The 19,071-nt window shown below is 41.2% G+C and overlaps 1 protein-coding gene across 8 annotated transcripts in view; it reads right to left on the reverse strand.

The window, feature by feature from the left end:
• Positions 1–19,071, reverse strand: part of CDKL5 (cyclin dependent kinase like 5) — a 482,089-nt gene that overhangs the window by 19,916 nt on the left and 443,102 nt on the right. For all 8 annotated transcript variants that reach the window (XM_073565893.1, XM_073565896.1, XM_073565898.1 and 5 more), the window contains 3 exons: positions 12,065–12,167; positions 10,385–10,508; positions 1,111–1,207 (listed from right to left, as the gene is read on the reverse strand). In XM_073565893.1, coding sequence (XP_073421994.1) covers positions 1,111–1,207; positions 10,385–10,508; positions 12,065–12,167 — 324 coding nt within the window. The remainder of the gene's footprint in view (positions 1–1,110; positions 1,208–10,384; positions 10,509–12,064; positions 12,168–19,071) is intronic.

The following is a 19,071-nucleotide window of genomic DNA, read 5'->3' on the forward strand; positions in this document are numbered from 1 at the left end:
CTCACACTGCTGGAACAGCGCTGGCACGAGGGGCGAGAATAAGCTTTTTTTATTTTATTGGCCCCAAACGTTTAGATCAAGAAGGGGTTGTCTGTGTAGTGGACAACCCCTTTAATTGTAATGGAAAGAAATAAAAAAGCACTGTTGCTCAAAGTAAAAAGAGAAGAAAAAGTTAATCAGATAAAAATTCATAACAAACAGTCCTATATCAAATTGATCACAAGTCATAACAACAAAGATTCAAATGGCACATAATGATCCCAAGAGAAGTAAATAGAATTATGACAAAAAAAATTAGCAAAAATGGATTGTAAATGTTCCGTCGATGTGGGCTGTATGGATGTACGGTACATTTAGAAATCAACTTATTAACCTTTTTTTATTGGTAAGAAAACTAAACTGGTTTAGTAAAAGGACATAAACTAACCTTACTGCCCTCCAAATGGAGCAGAGCCCTAGTAAGGAACAGACTTCTATGTGGCCCTTTTGTACATTTGTAAACCCAGGACATCAGACAGAACATCCCTCTTCTGGATTTCATGTAAAGTATTCCAAAATAAAATTTTGCCATTCTCTATCGGATGCCTTATTACAGAGGAGTGCCCCTGTAGAAGGCCTTCTCCGAGGACATCTCTGACACACATTGGAGCCTAGCAGTCCACTACAGTGGCAGAGAGTTCCTGGGGCTTCACAACCTCCAGTATATAGATATGTTTCACTTGTAAGCTACAAGAATTTATTTATTTATCTTACTCACTTATATAGAGCCATTAATCCCACAGCGCTTTACAAACATTATTATCACTGTCCCCATTGGGGCTCACAATCTACATTCCCGATCGAGTATGTCTTTAGAATGTGGGAAGAAACCGGAGAACCCAGAGGAAACCCACACAAACACGGGGAGAACAAACAAACTCCTTGCAGTATGAAGAATAATATTTGTGAAAATCTGGGTGAATTGGGTAATCTACTATTTTCCATTTTCTGTTACAACAGCTGATCGACTTTAGCCTTCCGGAAGGTTACTGTACATCCCCATGGGAAGTTTTAGCCACAAACTCTTTGTATAAAAAGAAAACATCAAGTTACACAATGAAATCAACTTACAGCTTGAGACTTCTTCTTTTTCTTTTTTATAACTCGGAAAAAACTTTGCTTTTCCTTGTCTTTAATTTGTTCGGAATGGTTTTTTTCTGTTGTTTTCCTATAGGAAAAAAAAGATATATTAACAACTTTATTTCCCTTCCATATCGGAGTCCAGTTAGTCACAAGATCATGGAAAGCAGTACATTTATATCTTATTAATGTTTACTTTTTACAATGGCTCACCTGCGACAGCCCACATTGTGCCATTTTCCACCCACTTTGCCTATCCTGTATAGCAGAACATATTTCACTGAATTGAGTTTCCATCCAGACTTTTCAGACATTAGTTTTAGATATTAACAAATTACTGATATTTAATAAAAAATATTAGCTCTAAATACTAATTTTGGTTATTATGATAGATCCATTTACAGTGACAAAGAGGTGGGCGGTAAAAGCCTAAAGTCTTGGGAAAACTTACAGGTGACGCTCCCTAAGAAATATCATGCAAATCACTGCTTCATAAAAAAAGCAAACTGCATCTCTAACGGCATCCGGCAATAGATACTACAGTAGGTACGGAAAGTATTCAGACCCCTTTAAATTATTCACTCTTTGTTTCATTGCAGCCATTTGGTAAATTCAAAAAAGTACATTTTTTTCTCATTAATGTACACTCTGCACCCCATCTTGATGGAAAAAACCCCAGAAATGTAGACATTTTTGCAAATTTATTAAAAAAGAAAAAACGAAATATCACGTGGTCATAAGTATTCAGACCCTTTTCTCAGGCACTCGTATTTAAGTCATATGCTGTCCATTTCCTTGTGATCCTCCTTGAGATGGTTCTACTCCTTCATTGGAGTCCAGCTGTGTTTAACTAAACTCATAGGATTTGATTTGTAAAGGCACACACCTGTCTATATAAGACCTTGCAGCTCACAGTGTATGTCAGACCAAATGAGAATCATGAGGTCAAAGGAACTGGCCAAGGTGCTCAGAGACAGAATTGTGGCAAGGCACACATCTGGCCAAGGTCACAAAAGAATTTCTGCAGTACTCAATGTTCCTAAGAGCACATTGGACTCCATAATCCTTAAATGGAAGATGTTTAGGACCATCAGAAGGCTTCCTAGACCTGGCCATCCAGCCAAACTGAGCAATTGAAGAGCCTTGGTGAGAGAGGTAAAGAAGAACCCCAAGATCACTGTGGCTGAGCTCCACAGATGCAGTAGGGCGATGGAAGAAAGTTCCACAAAGTCAAATATCACTGCAGCCCTCCACCAGTCGGGCCTATGTGGCAGAGTGGCCTGACGAAAGCCTCTCCTCAGTGCAAGACATATGAAAGCCCGCATAGAGTTTGCTAAAAAAACACATTAAGAACTCCCAGACTACGAGAAAAAAGATTTTCTGGTCTGATGAGACGAAAATAGAACTTTTTGGTGAGAATTCTAAGCTGTATGTGTGGAGACAACCAGGCACTGCTAATCACCTGCCCAATACAATCCAAACAGTGAAACGTGGTGGTGGCAGCATCAGGCTATGGGGGTGTTTTTTAGCTGCAGGGACAGGACGACTGGTTGCCATTGAAGGAAACATGAATGCGGCCAAGTGCAGAGATATCCTGGATGAAAACCTCTTCCAAAGTGCTCTGGACCTTAGACTTGGCCGAAGGTTCACCTTCCAACAAGACAATGACCCTAAGCATACAGCTAAAATATCAAAGGAGTGGCTTCGGAACAACTCTGTGACCATTCTTGACTGGCCTAACCAGACACCTGACCTAAACCCAATTGAGCATCTCTGGAGAGACCTGAAAATGGCTGTTCACCATCCAACCTGACGGAACTGGAGAGGATCTGCAAGGAGGAATGACAGAGGATCCCCAAATCCAGGTGTGAAAAACTTGTTGCATCATTCCTAAGAAGATTCATGACTGTACTAGCTCAAAAGGGTGCTTCTACTCAATAACAATAATAATAGTAATATAGACCAATCAGAGAAATAGGTAGTTTGCCACACATGTGAAAAAAATGGCGTAATATTATCTGGAGGGCGGAAGTGATGTCAGATGCCATGTGAAATTTCAGTTGTTTTTTTTAATGAATTTGCAAAAATTTCTACATTTCTGTTTTTTTTTCAGTCAAGATGGGGTGCAGAGTGTACATTAATGAGAAAAAAATGAACTTTTTAGAATTTACCAAATGGCTGCAATGAAACAAAGAGTGAACATTTTAAAGGAGTCTGAATACTTTCCGTACCCACTGTATGTAAGTCTATACCAACCAACTAAAAAGACTGGAAACATGACATGACTTGAATCAAGTCAGAGACACCCAACTGTAGATGGCTGGTTTGGGGTTCTTGCCCCTCTTTAGTATGTTACATGTTGCTTGATGCCTGTTAAAATGCTTAGTCTAGGCCACTCATAATTCCAAATCGACGCATGCGCCCAAACACTGTGTCTCTCCTAACCTGATTGACCACTGACTGCTACGCTACTTACTATTTGTAGGAGAATGTTCAAAGCACTATTAAAAGGTTTTTACAGGCATTACATCTTGATCACCTATCCTTAAGAGAGGTAATCAATATCAGATCAGTGGGATTTTGACTTCCAGCTCTTCCTTTGAACAGCTGTTAGCAGCTCTCGCACTGGTACAAAGCCGTAACACAACAGCTCCTGACCATGCTCTGTGCAGTGTCCACTCACGAGTCTCAAAGCTCTTCTCTCATTTCTTTCAGTTGGATCTAAGCTGCAGTACCTGAGAATGGCCACTTCACACTGCACGGAGCTGTTGTGTTACAGCTTTGTACATGTGCACATTCAGCCACGAGGGAGGAGCTACAAACGCTGATGGGTGGAGTCGGGTTTTGAAGCATCACCATTCTGATATTGATTATCTATCACCGGTCACCAAAATACAACCCCTTTTAATTATATAACTAGGGATGTAGATTGGGCAGTTCTACCATTTTTTCATTTGCATACTGTACATTTTAAAATATGTGGTTAAAACTAAAAGAGAAAGAGCGCAATAGGGTCTTACCCAGGTAAAAGAGATACAGTTCAAGCTATTATACTCACCAATAGCAGGAGAGTTAGAGGCATAAAGGAATAGAGGTCAAAGCTGCTGCACATCCAAATGGCCCCGCCGTGACCATAGATCATCAGATATCAAAGAAACAATTTTCGGATTTAAACGTGCGCTGCTAGACAAAACGACTCCTTGTCATCCCCTGAGGAAGAAGTTTGAGACTTCGAAACGCGTTGGGAAAATAAAAGTATACAAGTACACAATCTGGAAAGGAGTCGTTTTGTCTAGCAGCGCACGTTTAAATCCGAAAATTGTTTCTTTGATATCTGACATTTTAAAATATGGAATGCATAGAAAGCCTGTACTATTCTACTGCAGAGAATAGACTTGTATGGTAAACTACTGTTTCTACGGCAACAAAATATAAAGATGCTTGGTTTGTGAAAAGCATAGGGGTGTATGTGAATGCAGCTTTAAGGAGTTTAACAACTTGAGTCTGACTTATTCTAGAATTATACTGGAGTTTAGGAAATGATAGCATGTTCAATTATTCATAGCATTAACTCCACAGCTATAGCAGGAATCTCAAGAGTAATGACTGCTAGGAGTCCAACCAGTGACCTCATTCGAAGCTTCCCCTCCCAGCGCAGGGAAACACACTGATTAGCTTAGCTCCACTTGTTTAGATTCATCATGCGCCGTATACGCATGGCGGAGATGCAATAAATAATAAAGCAGAGAGCAGATGTAGGGAGTGCTCCTTTTTGTCCAACTCTACAGGGAGCTGCTGTTATGACTTGTCATTTAATAAAGTGGATGGCATTGGGGCTGACAGCGGGAACTGGATCACATTTCCTAACTCTGCTCTTTTTCAATTATTTTTTACTTTTAGGACACTTTGAACTTGCTGAATATAATTTTACAGCATATCTATAGAAATATGGAATTTATAGACATAAATGTGATTTAGTTATCAATTTGGATAACAACCAAGCTTTCATTACCATTCACTAATACTAAATATGGCCAATAGAGTTACTGCTTACATGTCCATCCATAATTTACTAGATACGGTATACTGTATATCTACGTTTGCCACAGGATAGCAGGACTCCAGGAATAGCTGAGCTGACGACAGTGCTTTGCTGCTTCCGTAACTCCCATAGAGGTGAAAAGGGTAGGGGAAATGGCATAGCTCATGTTATTGTGTTTCTGGCTGATGCAAAAAGATAGATATTTATTTATACACTTTTTCCCTAGATTTTGCGCTCGATAATTTTCTAATATAGCTATATTGGGGAGTTTGGATTGTGTTGTCCTGCTCATCTAGTAAATTGTATAGAATTTTTGACTTCATGAAGCCATCACTTGCTGCATGTGGATTACATAACTACAAGGTGAGCCATTTATATGGATACACCTAAATAACATGGGAATAGTTGGTAATATCAACTTCCTGTTTGTGGCACATTAGTATATGGGAGGGGGAAAACTTTTCAAGATGGATGGTGACCATGACGGCCATTTTGAATTTGGCCATTTTGGATCCAACTTTATTTTTCCAATGGGAAGAGGGTTATGTGACACATCAAACTTATTGAGAATTTCACAAGAAAAACAATGGTGTGCTTGGTTTTAACATAGCTTTATTCTTTCATGAGTTATTCACAAGTTTCTCTTTGTTTACAGCCATTGACATGTCACAGAGTTTAACACGTGAGGAGCGGATAGAAATTGTGTTCATGTCTGGTGAACGCAGTACCTGGGTCATTGCCGCAGATTTCAATGCAAGACACCCTACGCAAGAAAACTGTCACCATTTCCATTTTATTTAGGTGTATCCATATAAATCGCCCACCCAAAAAAGGTTGCCTCATCACTGAGCATAATGTTCTGTGTAAATTGAGGGTCCTGCTCCAATTTTATTTTGCCCATTCTGTAAATTCTGATCTGGGTCACCAACCATTCCCATTTTATTTAGGTGTATCTATATAATTGGTCCACCCTGTACTATTGAGCTCAATGAGATCTATATTAATGCATGACTTGCCTTTTCTGAGAGTTTGCATACCAATTACGGTTGTGTGAAAGCCATAACAACCTTTGAAGGCCTGCAAGATAATACTCAATGCGAAGGTGTCCTTATCACAGTTTTCACCAGAACTTTCTGATGCAAAGGAAGATAACACAATGATTAGGACCAATTAAAACCCTAACGAGTACCGATTTACTATACACAAGCTGTTCTGTTCTCATTTACAAGCCTCTTTACACAACAAATGATCTGCCATCAATAACATGATTGTTGTGTCCCATCTCCTTTTCACACAGGTGAGGTGCGACCAATGTGATGGTGATGGCTGGCTTGTTTACCCTGGCAGATAATCAAGAATGAATTTGCTGCAAACAAAAAAATTTAAATTCTGGAAAGCCTAATATATGTAAAATAGCAAGAGGCCTTTTTGCCCTACATGCCTAACACCATTGGGAACACCAGTAGTGACCTCATTGAGAAGAATGCATATATTACCATTGTCATAAAGAAAAAAAATGCATATAGATATCTCTGGAGAGGGGACATGTCACCCTCACTTTGAACATATGGGTAGAATTACAACTAGGGCAGTTAGAAAGAGCTGACACTTCAACCTCTGTTGAAGTAGGGCTTCTTGCCATGAACATGTAATTACAATAAGTAATATGATGAAAACCAGCCAAAAAGGCTACGATTCATATACTCAAGAGGCGGAAAAGTACACTTCTGAGCCAAGAGCTTCCTCTGTTCAAAGGGTTTGTCTCAGACGCTCTAAAGCCAGTGGTCAGTGATGAATATTGGGGTTTGTAATTTCAGCGTTGTAACGAAGGCATGAACATAATGTATAACCTGACATCACTGTAAGGCTTGCCGTACACATCCAAATTAATATTGGTCAGATGGATGGTGTTATCCATGCCATGTTTCATCCCTATAGAAAGATAAAATCATGCTAGGAAACATGACAATGATATCTCCCGTCTGGGTCTTAAGAGGAAAGAAGATATCCTGAAAGTTGGGACTCATAAAATTCTGAAAGACCTAGCACATTCCATGGCCAGCTCCCATATGAGCTCACCAAGGGGAGGTATGTGTGCGTAACCTTGATCTAATAAAAATCAGAGTTTGGGTTTTGTTCTTTTGTCAGTCCTGTAAGGTACAGCTTACTTAAGCTCTGAGCCATTTTTGTGACACAAGTTTAGCACTTTTCCTTTATTATCCCTTTTTTTCTATGTGATTGTATGTACAATATTGCTTTGTTCCCATTTTGTACCATTGTTGTATATTTTTATAAACACCGCCTACCTTTCCGGATTAAATATATAAAACTTAATAGCTCTATTCCTCTTGCTCTGTAAACCGCACCCTTGATGTGTGTCCAATCGGCCTGTCTAAATGATTGGTAGTGGTAGCTAGTAGTTTATTTTATTATTGCGGAGCAGGCAGTGATCATACCAGGGTATGTATATATATATATACACATACCCTGGTATGATCACTGCCAGGATTGCGTCCCCTGACAAACTGGTGGCAACAGTGGGGTCTAAGCGATCTCTCCGATATTATCCGTGACAGCAATATAGAGAGGACTGGATCGCTACATTTGTTTTCCTGAAATGTCATGCATAACCTATCATTCAAGGGTGATTGCTTCTCTATGTGGAGACCTGTTAGTGGAAGGCTTAAAGGCCAGGTAATGCGCTTTGTGAAACAGTATGCAAATTATACATTTGTGCTCAAAAGTTTACATACCCCAGCAGAATTTTTGCTTTCTCGGCCTTTTTTTCTCCACTCATGGTTAGTGGTTGGTTTTGACGATGCGGCGCCCACATAAAATTGCAACATGATGCATTCTACGCGGGTCGCTGCACCGTCAAAACGACGCATGCGGCGGCATCTGCATACTTCGGCACGGCCTGCGTACCCAATGTTAAATGTAGGGTACGCTGTTATGAATGGGTCACTGAGGAGGAAAAAACCTAAACATGTTAATCCCAGAAAAACCAGAGAGGTTGGTAACTATGCAGATTGCAGATCCCTGATCCTACCACACAACTAGCAGCAGCCGTGGAGCGTGCCTACGATGATCCTAGACGCCTCGTCACGGCCGGAGGACTAAATAAGCCTAAAGCAAGAAAAGGGAAAACTAACTGCCCCAGAGCAGACCCCAAAGGAATAGACAGCCCCCACACATGTATTGACGGTGAAACAAGATGAAAACACAAACACAGGTAGGAAAATAGGCTGAGCAAACGATGGGGCCCAAACTAACTAGAAAGGAGAGGAAAGGAAAGACACTGTCTGCAATCTGCCCAAAACCCTACAAAATAATGTACAACACTTCTGATAACAAAATTAACCCTGTAGTCACTAGACTTCTCCCACTATATCAGCACTCTGAAATATTCTGAGGCACAGCAAAAAGAGGCCAATCTAATAAGGGACAAAAGCAAATTGGCAAATACAGATAAATAAGAGTGGAAATTCAGCACAGCCCAAGCCGGGGCTGGCTGACCACACAAAAAACTGAATAGAACAACAAAATCAAGTGTGAACATTAGCAAAGAAACTTAGCTTGAGCTGACTGGAACAGAGCTGAGAACCAAGACCTGACAAGCAGAAGGAATCACCAGCACCAGAGTAGGGCGTCGGCTGTCTTAAATCCAATCTGAGATTCCTGAGGTCCAATCGTCATCCTCATTATCAGGTGGCAGATCTCTACTGATTAAATGAGTCTCACTACCTCCTGTTACCACCACAGGGAGCCTGACTGGTAGACCAGAAAATGAACTCACAACAGTACGCAGGTCGCATAAAGCCGCATGCAGAAATAGGCGGAGCTGACCGGAGGAGGCGCGGCAGGGGGCGGGGCTTCAGAGAGGAAGTCCGCAGCCCCCTGTCCGCAAATGTGAAACCAGCCTAAGTGGACTGTGCAACTTATACCATTTTATAGCAGTCGTATAATATTGGTATTTAACAGTCTACTGGCAACAGAATAAACAATCACTTTAATGGTGATATCACAGAACTTAGGATACATTTGCAGACATGAAGAATCCTCGATGGTATAAAATGGACGCTTTTATTACACCAACATATTTCAGTGCGAACTGGCATCTTTTTCAAGGTAAAAATAAAAAACAAATGTCAAACCAAACAAACATTTGTTTTTTTATCTTGAAAAAGTTGCCACTCTGGCACTGAAACGTGCTGGTGTAAAAAAAACCTTAATTTTATACCATCAATGATTCTTCATTCCCGCAAGCTGAGCCAAGGTACCGATATACAGTATCTCTACTATAGTGAATTGCTATCTGGAAGAATTATTCCTCCTGCCACGGAGTTGCTGCAGATTATAGGTGTTGTGTCTATACACAACCCCACAGATGAGCACTAACATCACTCTCACCCGCTCTCATTTCTTTTGTGGTATTGACCTATTGTGCACTACTGTCCCAACCAGACCTCAGAGACAGAATAAATATGGCATTCATATTACTGGTTATTAAGCTGCATTAGGAAAGTCCCATAAACTGAAACACATAGACCTGACAAAATTGGCTCATGGTACAAATTTTTCAAAAAAGTAGATTGGAATGAAAATCATTGATTCCGCCCCATTTGAGTGTTATTATCTTCACTCTAACAAATTTTGGTTTCATACCATTTCCCAATATTGTAAAATACTGACATGGCCAATCCTGTCCAATCTATGTAAGAAATATATATCTATGGTGATGAGCTCAAGCATCTCATTACAGGATTCCTGGATCAAAATTTCATCAAAATGTGGGTAACTGTACACCTCATGTGATTGTTTTTAGTCTTATAGTATCATTATATGGTTGCCCATACTAACAAATAGTAATATAATCTAGGGTGGTATGGAAACTGAAAGAAAACGTCATGTCTAAAGGCCCCGTCACATTTTGTGACGCCACAGCGATCTCGCCAGCTGTGTGTGACGGGGATCAGCGACCGGCCCCCCTGCCGGTTATCTCTGATCGTGCAGCATTGGCGTGTGGCAGCGAGAGATCAGCGACGTTGGTTTCTAATGTAAACATCGGGTATCCAGGAGTCGGATCGTTGGTGGGATCGCTGGGACATCGTTATGTGTAACGGGGGCTTAACACATACACATATATGCTCTATTAGATTGTGGTGTAATTGTATTAACACCTCTTGAATAACCATAAACTACACTATGAGCATTAGTTCTCACCAGTGATCAAAAGTGGTCTGTCTCTTCGAATGATTTGTTCCTGCACTGCTGTCCACTGGATGTGAGGAGCTTCGGTTTGATGCACTATTTTCATGAAATGTTCCCTCTGGCCGAGGTGATGGAACTGTAGATGAAAACAATGTTATGTGCATCAAAAGTCAGAAAAACATCCACATCAGAAAAATACTCTAAGTGCTCCACTTGTCTTCAAATATGGACTATTAATGTTCTTTATTGTCTAAACATGTAAAGACATAGTCACGGCGGTGATCACATTTGGAAAACAGAGGGAAATATATATATTTGTACAGTCAGTAAAGCTTTCAAATTTCTTAAGAAATTGACTTCTTGAGTCTAAAACAGTCAAGCCAAAAAGTCTTTTATACATCCTGAAAACATCAAAATCACATTTATTCCAAGTATTTTATATTTCCTGTGGTTGAAAACACTTATTTTAAAAGTTAAAAGGTAGCAGGGCCGTTGAGGGCTGAGAGCAATGGGGCGTATTTAATGCTATCTGAGAGAAGACTCGCCAATATTAATTTTCAAGAGACTTTTTATGGGAAAAAAAAGGACCTCCAAGTATTTGTAGGTTTGGCACAGAACTATTCTCAGGTTTAATACTGACCACTAGGTCTTGTTTTGTTGACTACTACATTGACATTCAACTCAATGGTAAAGTTAAAGTGTAAGGCTAGGTTCATATTGCGTTAGGGCATCCGTTTAACGGATCCGTTAAACGGATGCGCTAACGCTGATGTAATTTTTGACATCTTTAGTGACCTAGCGCTAACGGTATGCGTTAACGCTAGGTAGCGCTAAGGTACCATGCGCTACCTAGCGTTAGCCCATACAGTTCTATGCACAGCGAACGGGTCCGTTCGCTATGCGTTACTGCCAACGCACCCAAAAACGCTGCAAGCAGCGTTCAAGGGTGCGTCATGAATTAAACGCATACTTTCTAACACATGCCGATTTTGGCATGCATTAGTATGCGTTAGTATCATTGAGGCCAATGGGTGTGTTAACGGACCCGTTACATAGCGTTAGTGCCACTATGTAACGGATCCGTCAGCGCATTGCCCCCTAACGCAGTGAGAACCCAGCATAAGTACACTTTGGTAAAATAAATTACATTTTGTAGTCTCTCAAAGGAGTTTTCCCACAAACAAAGTACATTCTAATCAATAGATCTTGGAATAAAAATAAGTTCCACAACTGGATGTGTTAAAAAAATGTTCCTGTGCTGAGATAATCTTATAAATGTGCCCCTGCTGTGTTCTGTGTAATGGCTGTGTCTGACCGTACAGGGACATCGTCTGATCATACCACATCTCCTGGCCAGAAGAAGCTGCCCTGTTTGTACTTTTTTTTTGCTTCCTCCCCTGTCGAGGAGATATCATCTGTTTAGACCATGTTCCTGTATCGGTAAGACACCACTATTACACAGGACAACCCCTTAAAATTAACTGTAAATCAGTAGGGGTCAAGAGCCTGATTGCTGAAACGACTGCTCAGAAGTGCACAACAAAGAAAGTCCAAAGACTTGTTGGAATTATTACGAGCCATTGGTGGGAGTCTCAAGACCCGGACACTCACTGACCTATAGTCAATTTAAGGGACTACAAAGTTTAAAATGTTTTCCCAAAGTTTAGTTACACGTTAATTGCTTACATTTACCTCTGTAGAAGCTGCCAACCCGTCTAGGGACTGTATCACTGTATATATGGCGGTTTTCTTTCGAGGACGGATCGTCAGGATGAGTGTCATGATAAGGCCCTCCCTATAAATGAAAATCAGAACATAATTTATAAGCGGTGTCATGTGCTTTTGCAGTCACACCATAGACTATGATATAGATGGAATATGCGTAGAGGTGACGAATGCAAACAGATGATTATAAATGCAATCAGAGAGCCATTTTACACATCAATAAATGTCCACATAGGAGTTATCGTACTCCATACATAGAATGTTTCACCCTTTACAAAATAAGTATTTGTTGGATCATAGGGTGTCAGAACTTGTAAAAGCCAGCAATAACATTAACATCAGAAAAAAATGGAATAAAATGTCTAGACATAGAGAATATAGACTTATGTATAACACTCCTCATGAAAGCAAATTCTGCAGGGACACAGAAGAAGCAAGGAGTACAGAGCTCAGAACTCCGCACACTTGTAAATGCAGCTCAGCTTGGAGGAAGAATACAAGGAAACAACGTTTTTACTCAGGGTGAGACTGTAAGACGGTGTCCACATATGAGCATTTTCCCCGCAATGTGCAGTCTTTCTGTATATTCTATGTTCAGTCTGCCATGAGAATGGTATATGAAGGGGTCTAATAGTAGATTTCCTGTTTTGTGACCATAAATGTCATTTACTAAATGCCAGTAAAACTCACTGCATCTGTTCTTCTAGGACGTGATGTACCAGTCTCAATGACACAAACCTTTTGTGTTGGAGGCGCAGATGTGACACACTTTAATGGAACAACTAATGTACATTTCCAAGTGCACCTGTCACCTACACAGTACAGACACTTTACACAGGATTTAGACATGACAGAGCAGTCGCCCTTTGCTGCGAGATGAAACAATCAGAGGGGTATGCGCCTGTTCCTCTCCCTGGAGATAAAATACTGCACGTGCCACCTGATATAATATTGTCCCTATCACATTATGACATCTCTATGTATGTGCTGCCCAGTCCCCTTTTTAAACATGATTTTTTTTAGTTTTATAATAATAATCTTTATGTAGCGCTAACATATTCCGCAACGCTTTACAGTTTGCACACATTATCATCGCTGTCCCCATTGGGGCTCACAATCTAAATTCCCTATCAGTATGTCTTTGGAATGTGGGAGGAAACCGAAGTACCCAGAGGAAACCCACGTAAACAAGGGGAGAAGATACAAACTCCTTGCAGCTGTTGTCCTTGGTGGGATTCGAACCCAGGACTCCAACGCTGCAAGGCTGCAGTGCTAACCACTGAGCCACCGTGATATATATATTATATATATTTCTTTAAGTCATTTAAAATTATTTTACACCATACACTGTGTATTGGTTGTTCTCAGATACTGCAGCTCAGCTCCTATTCACTTCAATGGAATGAGCTGAAATTCTCAGGAAATAGCCAATACACGGTGTATGGAGCTGTGCTATTACGGCTTTGGACACTGATCGGTGGAGGTATTGGGTACCAGGCACCTACTGCCTTACCGTAACACCGATGACCTTACCTAAGTATCCCGTAGGCCATCAATATATACAGTAGGCCCTAGACAACTGCTTTAGGTTGGGATCTGACTTCCGCTATTCTAACTATTGTCAAGAATGAGTGGTCCCAAAATACCAAATATTTGCCAGAGTGCAAGATTTCCATCTCCATCTCTCCAATTTACTGCGAATGTGACCATCGTAAACAGATGAATATGAAAGCAAGAACACATGCTTTCCTGCTTCCTCGGCAAGAATATGAATTTTGGCTCATTATTCTAGGCAACCCATACTGATCTAAGTTTCCTTAATGATTAACTCATAATTACTTAATTTATAACTTAAAGTGGTATACCCATCTCCAAGATACTATCCCAATATGTTGTAAGTATAATAATAATGTTTGCTAATACCGCCAATTAGAAATGTAGTATAGTTCTTCTGATAAGCTATATTGCTTACTCCGTATGTAGGGCATTGCAATAGCTTAGGAATCCACAGTTACGACCACTGATATAGGGACAGTTAGTTAGTAGTTAGTGATTATAACCATGGATATCTAAGCTCCTTCAATGCCCTGCACACGGGGTAAACAACATAGCTTACCAGAATAAATTCTGATTCAATTTTCCATTCATGATTACACTGTATGTGCAGTCTTTTCATCTGAGCTTCTGCTAACAGCATTTAGAGATCTGTTTTACAGCAGTCACATGGGCCACAGAAAGCAATGGTCTACAGAAATTCACTGGCTTTTAGGGGGGGACTGTTCTAGGCATAGCCTATGATGTGTGCAGAGGAAATTGTGCAAGAAGCAGGAAGAGGAGATGAGATCACCTATTGTCTATTGTGGTACTTTTGTTCTCTGTATGTTGTCAATCCTACAAGGGGCGATTATGAAACTACTGCTGAAAACAGGTACAGTGGGGAAAAAAGTAATTAGTCATCCACCAATTGTGCAAGCTCTTCCACTTAAAAAGTGAGAGCCCTGTAATTGACATCATAGGTAGACAACAACTATGAGAGTCAAAATGAGAAAAAAAATCCAGAAAATCACCTTGTTTGATTTGGCAAGATTTATTTTGCAAATTATGGTGGAAAATAAGTATTTGGTCACCTAAAGACATGCAAGATTTCTGGCTCTTACAGACCTGTAACTTCTTCTTTCCTCTGTCCTCCACTCACTACCTGTAGTAATGGCACCTGTTTGAACTTGTTATCAGTATAAAAGACACCTGTCCACAACCTCAAACAGTCACACTCCAAACTCCACTATGGTGAAGACCAAAGAGCTGTCGAAGAACACCAGAAACAAAATTGTAGCCCTGCACCAGGCTGGGAAGACTGAATTTGCAATAGGAAAGCAGCTTGGTGTGATGAAATCAATTGTGGGAGCAATAAAAAGAAAATGGAAGACATACAAGACCACTGATAATCTCCCTGGATCTGGGGCTCCATGCAAGATCTCACCCCGTGGGGTCAAAATGATCACAAAAATGGTGAGCAAAAATCCCAGAACCACACGGGGGGGACATAGTGAATGACCTGCATAGAGCTGGGATCACCGTAACAAAGGTTACCATCAGTAACACACTACGCCGCCAGGGTCTCAGATCCTGCAGTGCCAATGTGTCTCCCTGCTTAAGCCAGTACATGTCCGGGCCCGTCTGAAGTTTGCTAGAGAGCATTTGGATTATCCAGAAGAGTATTGGGAGAATGTCATATGGTCTGATGAAACCAAAGTAGAACGGTTTGGTAGAAACAAATCTCGTCGTGTTTAGAGGAGACAGAATGTTGAGCTGCAACCAAATAACACCTTACCTACTGTGAAGCATGGGGATGGCAACATCATGCTTTAGGGCTGTCTCACTGCAAAGGGACCAGGACAACTGATCCGTGTACATGAAAGTATGAATGGGGCCATGTATCATGAGATTTTGAGTGCAAACCTCCTTCCATCAGCAAGGGCATTGAAGATAAAGCATGGAAGCTTGTTTCAACATGATAATGATACTAAGCACACTGCTAGGGCAGTGAAGGAGTGACTTCATAAGAAGCATATGAAGGTCCTGGAGTTGCCTAGCTAGTCTCCAGATCTCAACCCCATAGAAAGCCTTTAGAGGAATTTGAAAGTCCGTGTTGCCCAGCGACAGACCCAAAACATCACAGCTCTAGAGGAGATCTGCATGGTGGAATGGGCCAACATGCCACCAACAGTGTGTGCCAACCTTGTGAAGACTTACAGAAAACGTTTGACCTCTGGCATTGTCAACAAAGGATATATAACAAAATATTGAGATGAACTTTTGTTAATGACCAAATACTTATTTTCCACAATAATTTGCAAAATAAATCTTGCCAAATCAGAAAAAGGGATTTTCTGGATTTGTTTTCTCATTTTGACTCTCATAGTTGTGGTCGACGTATGTCATTTACAGGCTTCTCTCATCTTTTTAAGTGGGAGAACTTGCAGAATTGGTGGCTGACAAAATAGTTTTTTTTCCCCACTGTATCTACAGAACAGGAAGTTTTTTTTTTATTACAGGGAGATTCACTCAATACTTTACCCAAAAAATTACTGTAATTTGTAAAAGAGACGGCTGACTGTACTGAAATTTGGACTGTTCATTCTTTTGATTCATGAGAAGTAGAGAGTAATGAACCTCAGCGACGAGAAACATCCTCGTGCCTCGTGGTCTCACCGACTTGTCACCCGCAGGTCGTCTCCACCATGAGATAGACTTGCTGCTTTGTTGCTTTGCTGCGGATCCGCAGCTGATTTGGCCCTGCGGATCCGCAGCAGATCCGCAAGCAATGTACAGTACCATGTTAGCCAATGGGATTTCAAAACCGTAGTGCACATGCTGCGGATTTTTCCGAGCGGAATTGCTGCGGTTTTAAATTCGCAGCATGTCAATTCTTTCTGTGGATTCCGCTGCAGTTTGACACCTGTTCCATTGTCCAGGTGTCAAGCCGCTGCCAAATTCGCAGGTCACTTTACCTGCGGTTTTACCTGCAAATCCGCGCGGAAAAATCCGCAGCTCAATCCGAACTGTGTGCACTCACTCTAAGGGTCTGTTTACATAGACCGACCAGTGGCACAATACGACCACTGATCAGTAAATTTTTACCGATCAGCAGTCGTTTGACTGTTTGCATAGTCAGATCTAGGGCCACCATCAGGACATTACTGCATTACTGCTTTTACTGCTGTATGGACCCGGTGAGCAGCAGTACAGAGGGGGGCCCGCAGGTCACGGGTCCCGCTCTTGTGCTTCTACTCTTCGGGCCACAAGTGGTGTTCGTCATCGGGCCCAATGCGCACACATCAGTGCACACGGGAGCTTTCTTGGAGCTGTGCACGACCCTTGGCCAGTTCCTTTGACTTCATGAGTCTCATTCGGTGTGACATGCACTGTGAGCTATGAGGTCTTATATAGACAGGTGTTTACCTTTACAAATCATGTCCTATCAGTTTAACTAAATATAGCTGGACTATAATGAAGCAGTAGAACCATCTCAAGGAGGATCACAAGAAAATGGACAGTATATGACTTAAATAGGAGTGTCTGAGTAAAGGGGCTGAATACTTATGACCATGTGATATTTCAGTTTTTCTTTTTAATAAATTTGCAAAAATTTCTCCATTTCTGTTTTTTTTTCCAGTCAAGATGGGGTGCAGAGTGGACATTAATGAGAAAAAAATGAACTTTTTTGAATTTACCAAATGGCTGCAATGAAACAAAGAGTGAAAAATTTAAAGGGGTCTAAATATTTTCCATACCCACTATAGTTTATTACTTTATTTTGCTTCCTTCTATCTAAAGTAGAATGTAAAATGTGTACTCCTATATGAGCTTGTATGCTTACTCTGAGTAAGGATTTTTGCTAAACCTGTACTTCAAATTAACTACTAAGGTGCTATGTTCTCTTTGAAGGAGCCACTGCCAGACTCTTTTGGTGGCTTATTTCTTAGACAAAAGGATCGGAAATCCGAAATTGGAAGGCCGGACCCTTACCTTCCCCAACATCATTAGTCAGGAGGTAGTTGGGAGGCAACCAAACACATTATACTTTTGTCTATTCCTGCTGATATTGATGGGTTCAGCCAACATTAGTCTAATGTGTATGGGGGCCTAAGGCCTCTTTCACACATCAGTTTTTTGCCATCAGTCACAATCTGTCGTTTTTGTAAAAAAACGGATCCAGCAACTGATGGCGCTGGATCGTTTTTTTTTTATCATAGACTTGTATTAGCGACTAGAACAGGCAGGTCCCTGGTAGCTTCTCCAAGCGTTTTGAAGGATCCCGGCCACTGAACTGAAAGTGCAGCACCTGGCAGAAAATTAACTGGCCTCTCCCTGCGTGCGTCTCTAGGTAGAGACATAGAGAAAAAGAGAGAAGGTTGACAGCACTCACTTAGGCTAGTTTCACACTAGCGTTTGGAGGCGCAGCGCAAGCTTGGAGTGAAGCTCCGCCCCCTGCCGCGCCTCCTCCGGTCAGCTCCGCCTATGGGCGCATGACGCTGCATGCGACCTGCGTACCCTATATTTAGCATTAGGTATGCAGGCCGTGCGCAGGTATGCTTTTGCCAGGGCATGCGTCGTTATGACACTGCGCCGGGTGCACCAAAACGCAACACAGTGCGTTTGGCGCTGGTCGGCACAGCATCAAAAGGACGCATGCGCCGGCAAAAGCATACCTGCACACGGCCTGCCTATCCAATGCTAAATATAGGGTACGCAGGTCGCATGCAGCGTCATGCGCCCATAGGCGGAGCTGACCGGAGGAGGCACGGCAGGGGGCGGAGCTTCACGCCAAGCATGCGCTGCGCCTCCAAACGCTAGTGTGAAACTAGCCTAAGTGAGTGCTGTCAACCTTCTCTCTTTTTCTCTAGGTCTCTACCTAGAGACGCACGCAGGGAGAGGCCAGTTAATTTTCTGCCAGGTGCTGCACTTTCAGTTCAGTGGCCGGGATCCTTCAAAACGCTATTAACCTTCCGACTAGCCCTATATTTGCAGGTTAACAGCATTATCGGACCTGACAAGTCACCTTTAAGACAGCTTGAAATAAGCATTAACCCAGCACTTTCAGCATGGTGTTAAAGATAGAAGGAAGCAAAATAAGGTAATGTATCTATATAGGTAAAGTGCACGATATCTGAAGTAGACTACTGTGTAACCTTTAGATATTATCTTCCAGAGATTTTTTTTTTTAGTAAAAAGCCAGAATCACAGCAACATATTACAAAGGCACAAATATCTTGCAAAGCAAGCAAGCATTTATTAGTTGGGATGCAAATGACGAACATTAAGAAAGCAAATTACTCAAATTCTCAAATAATTTTCCTAAAGGACGTGATTTTCTAGTGAGAACTTTTAGCAAATATATAAGCATATTCTCATTACTAGATGTAGCAAATTGGTATAACATTTAAAATATAAAATATAACCTTTAATTGATT

The sequence above is a fragment of the Dendrobates tinctorius genome, unplaced genomic scaffold (assembly GCF_039654945.1).
Source record: "Dendrobates tinctorius isolate UK_male_01 unplaced genomic scaffold, ASM3965494v1 ptg000016l, whole genome shotgun sequence".
NCBI lineage: Eukaryota > Metazoa > Chordata > Amphibia > Anura > Dendrobatidae > Dendrobates > Dendrobates tinctorius.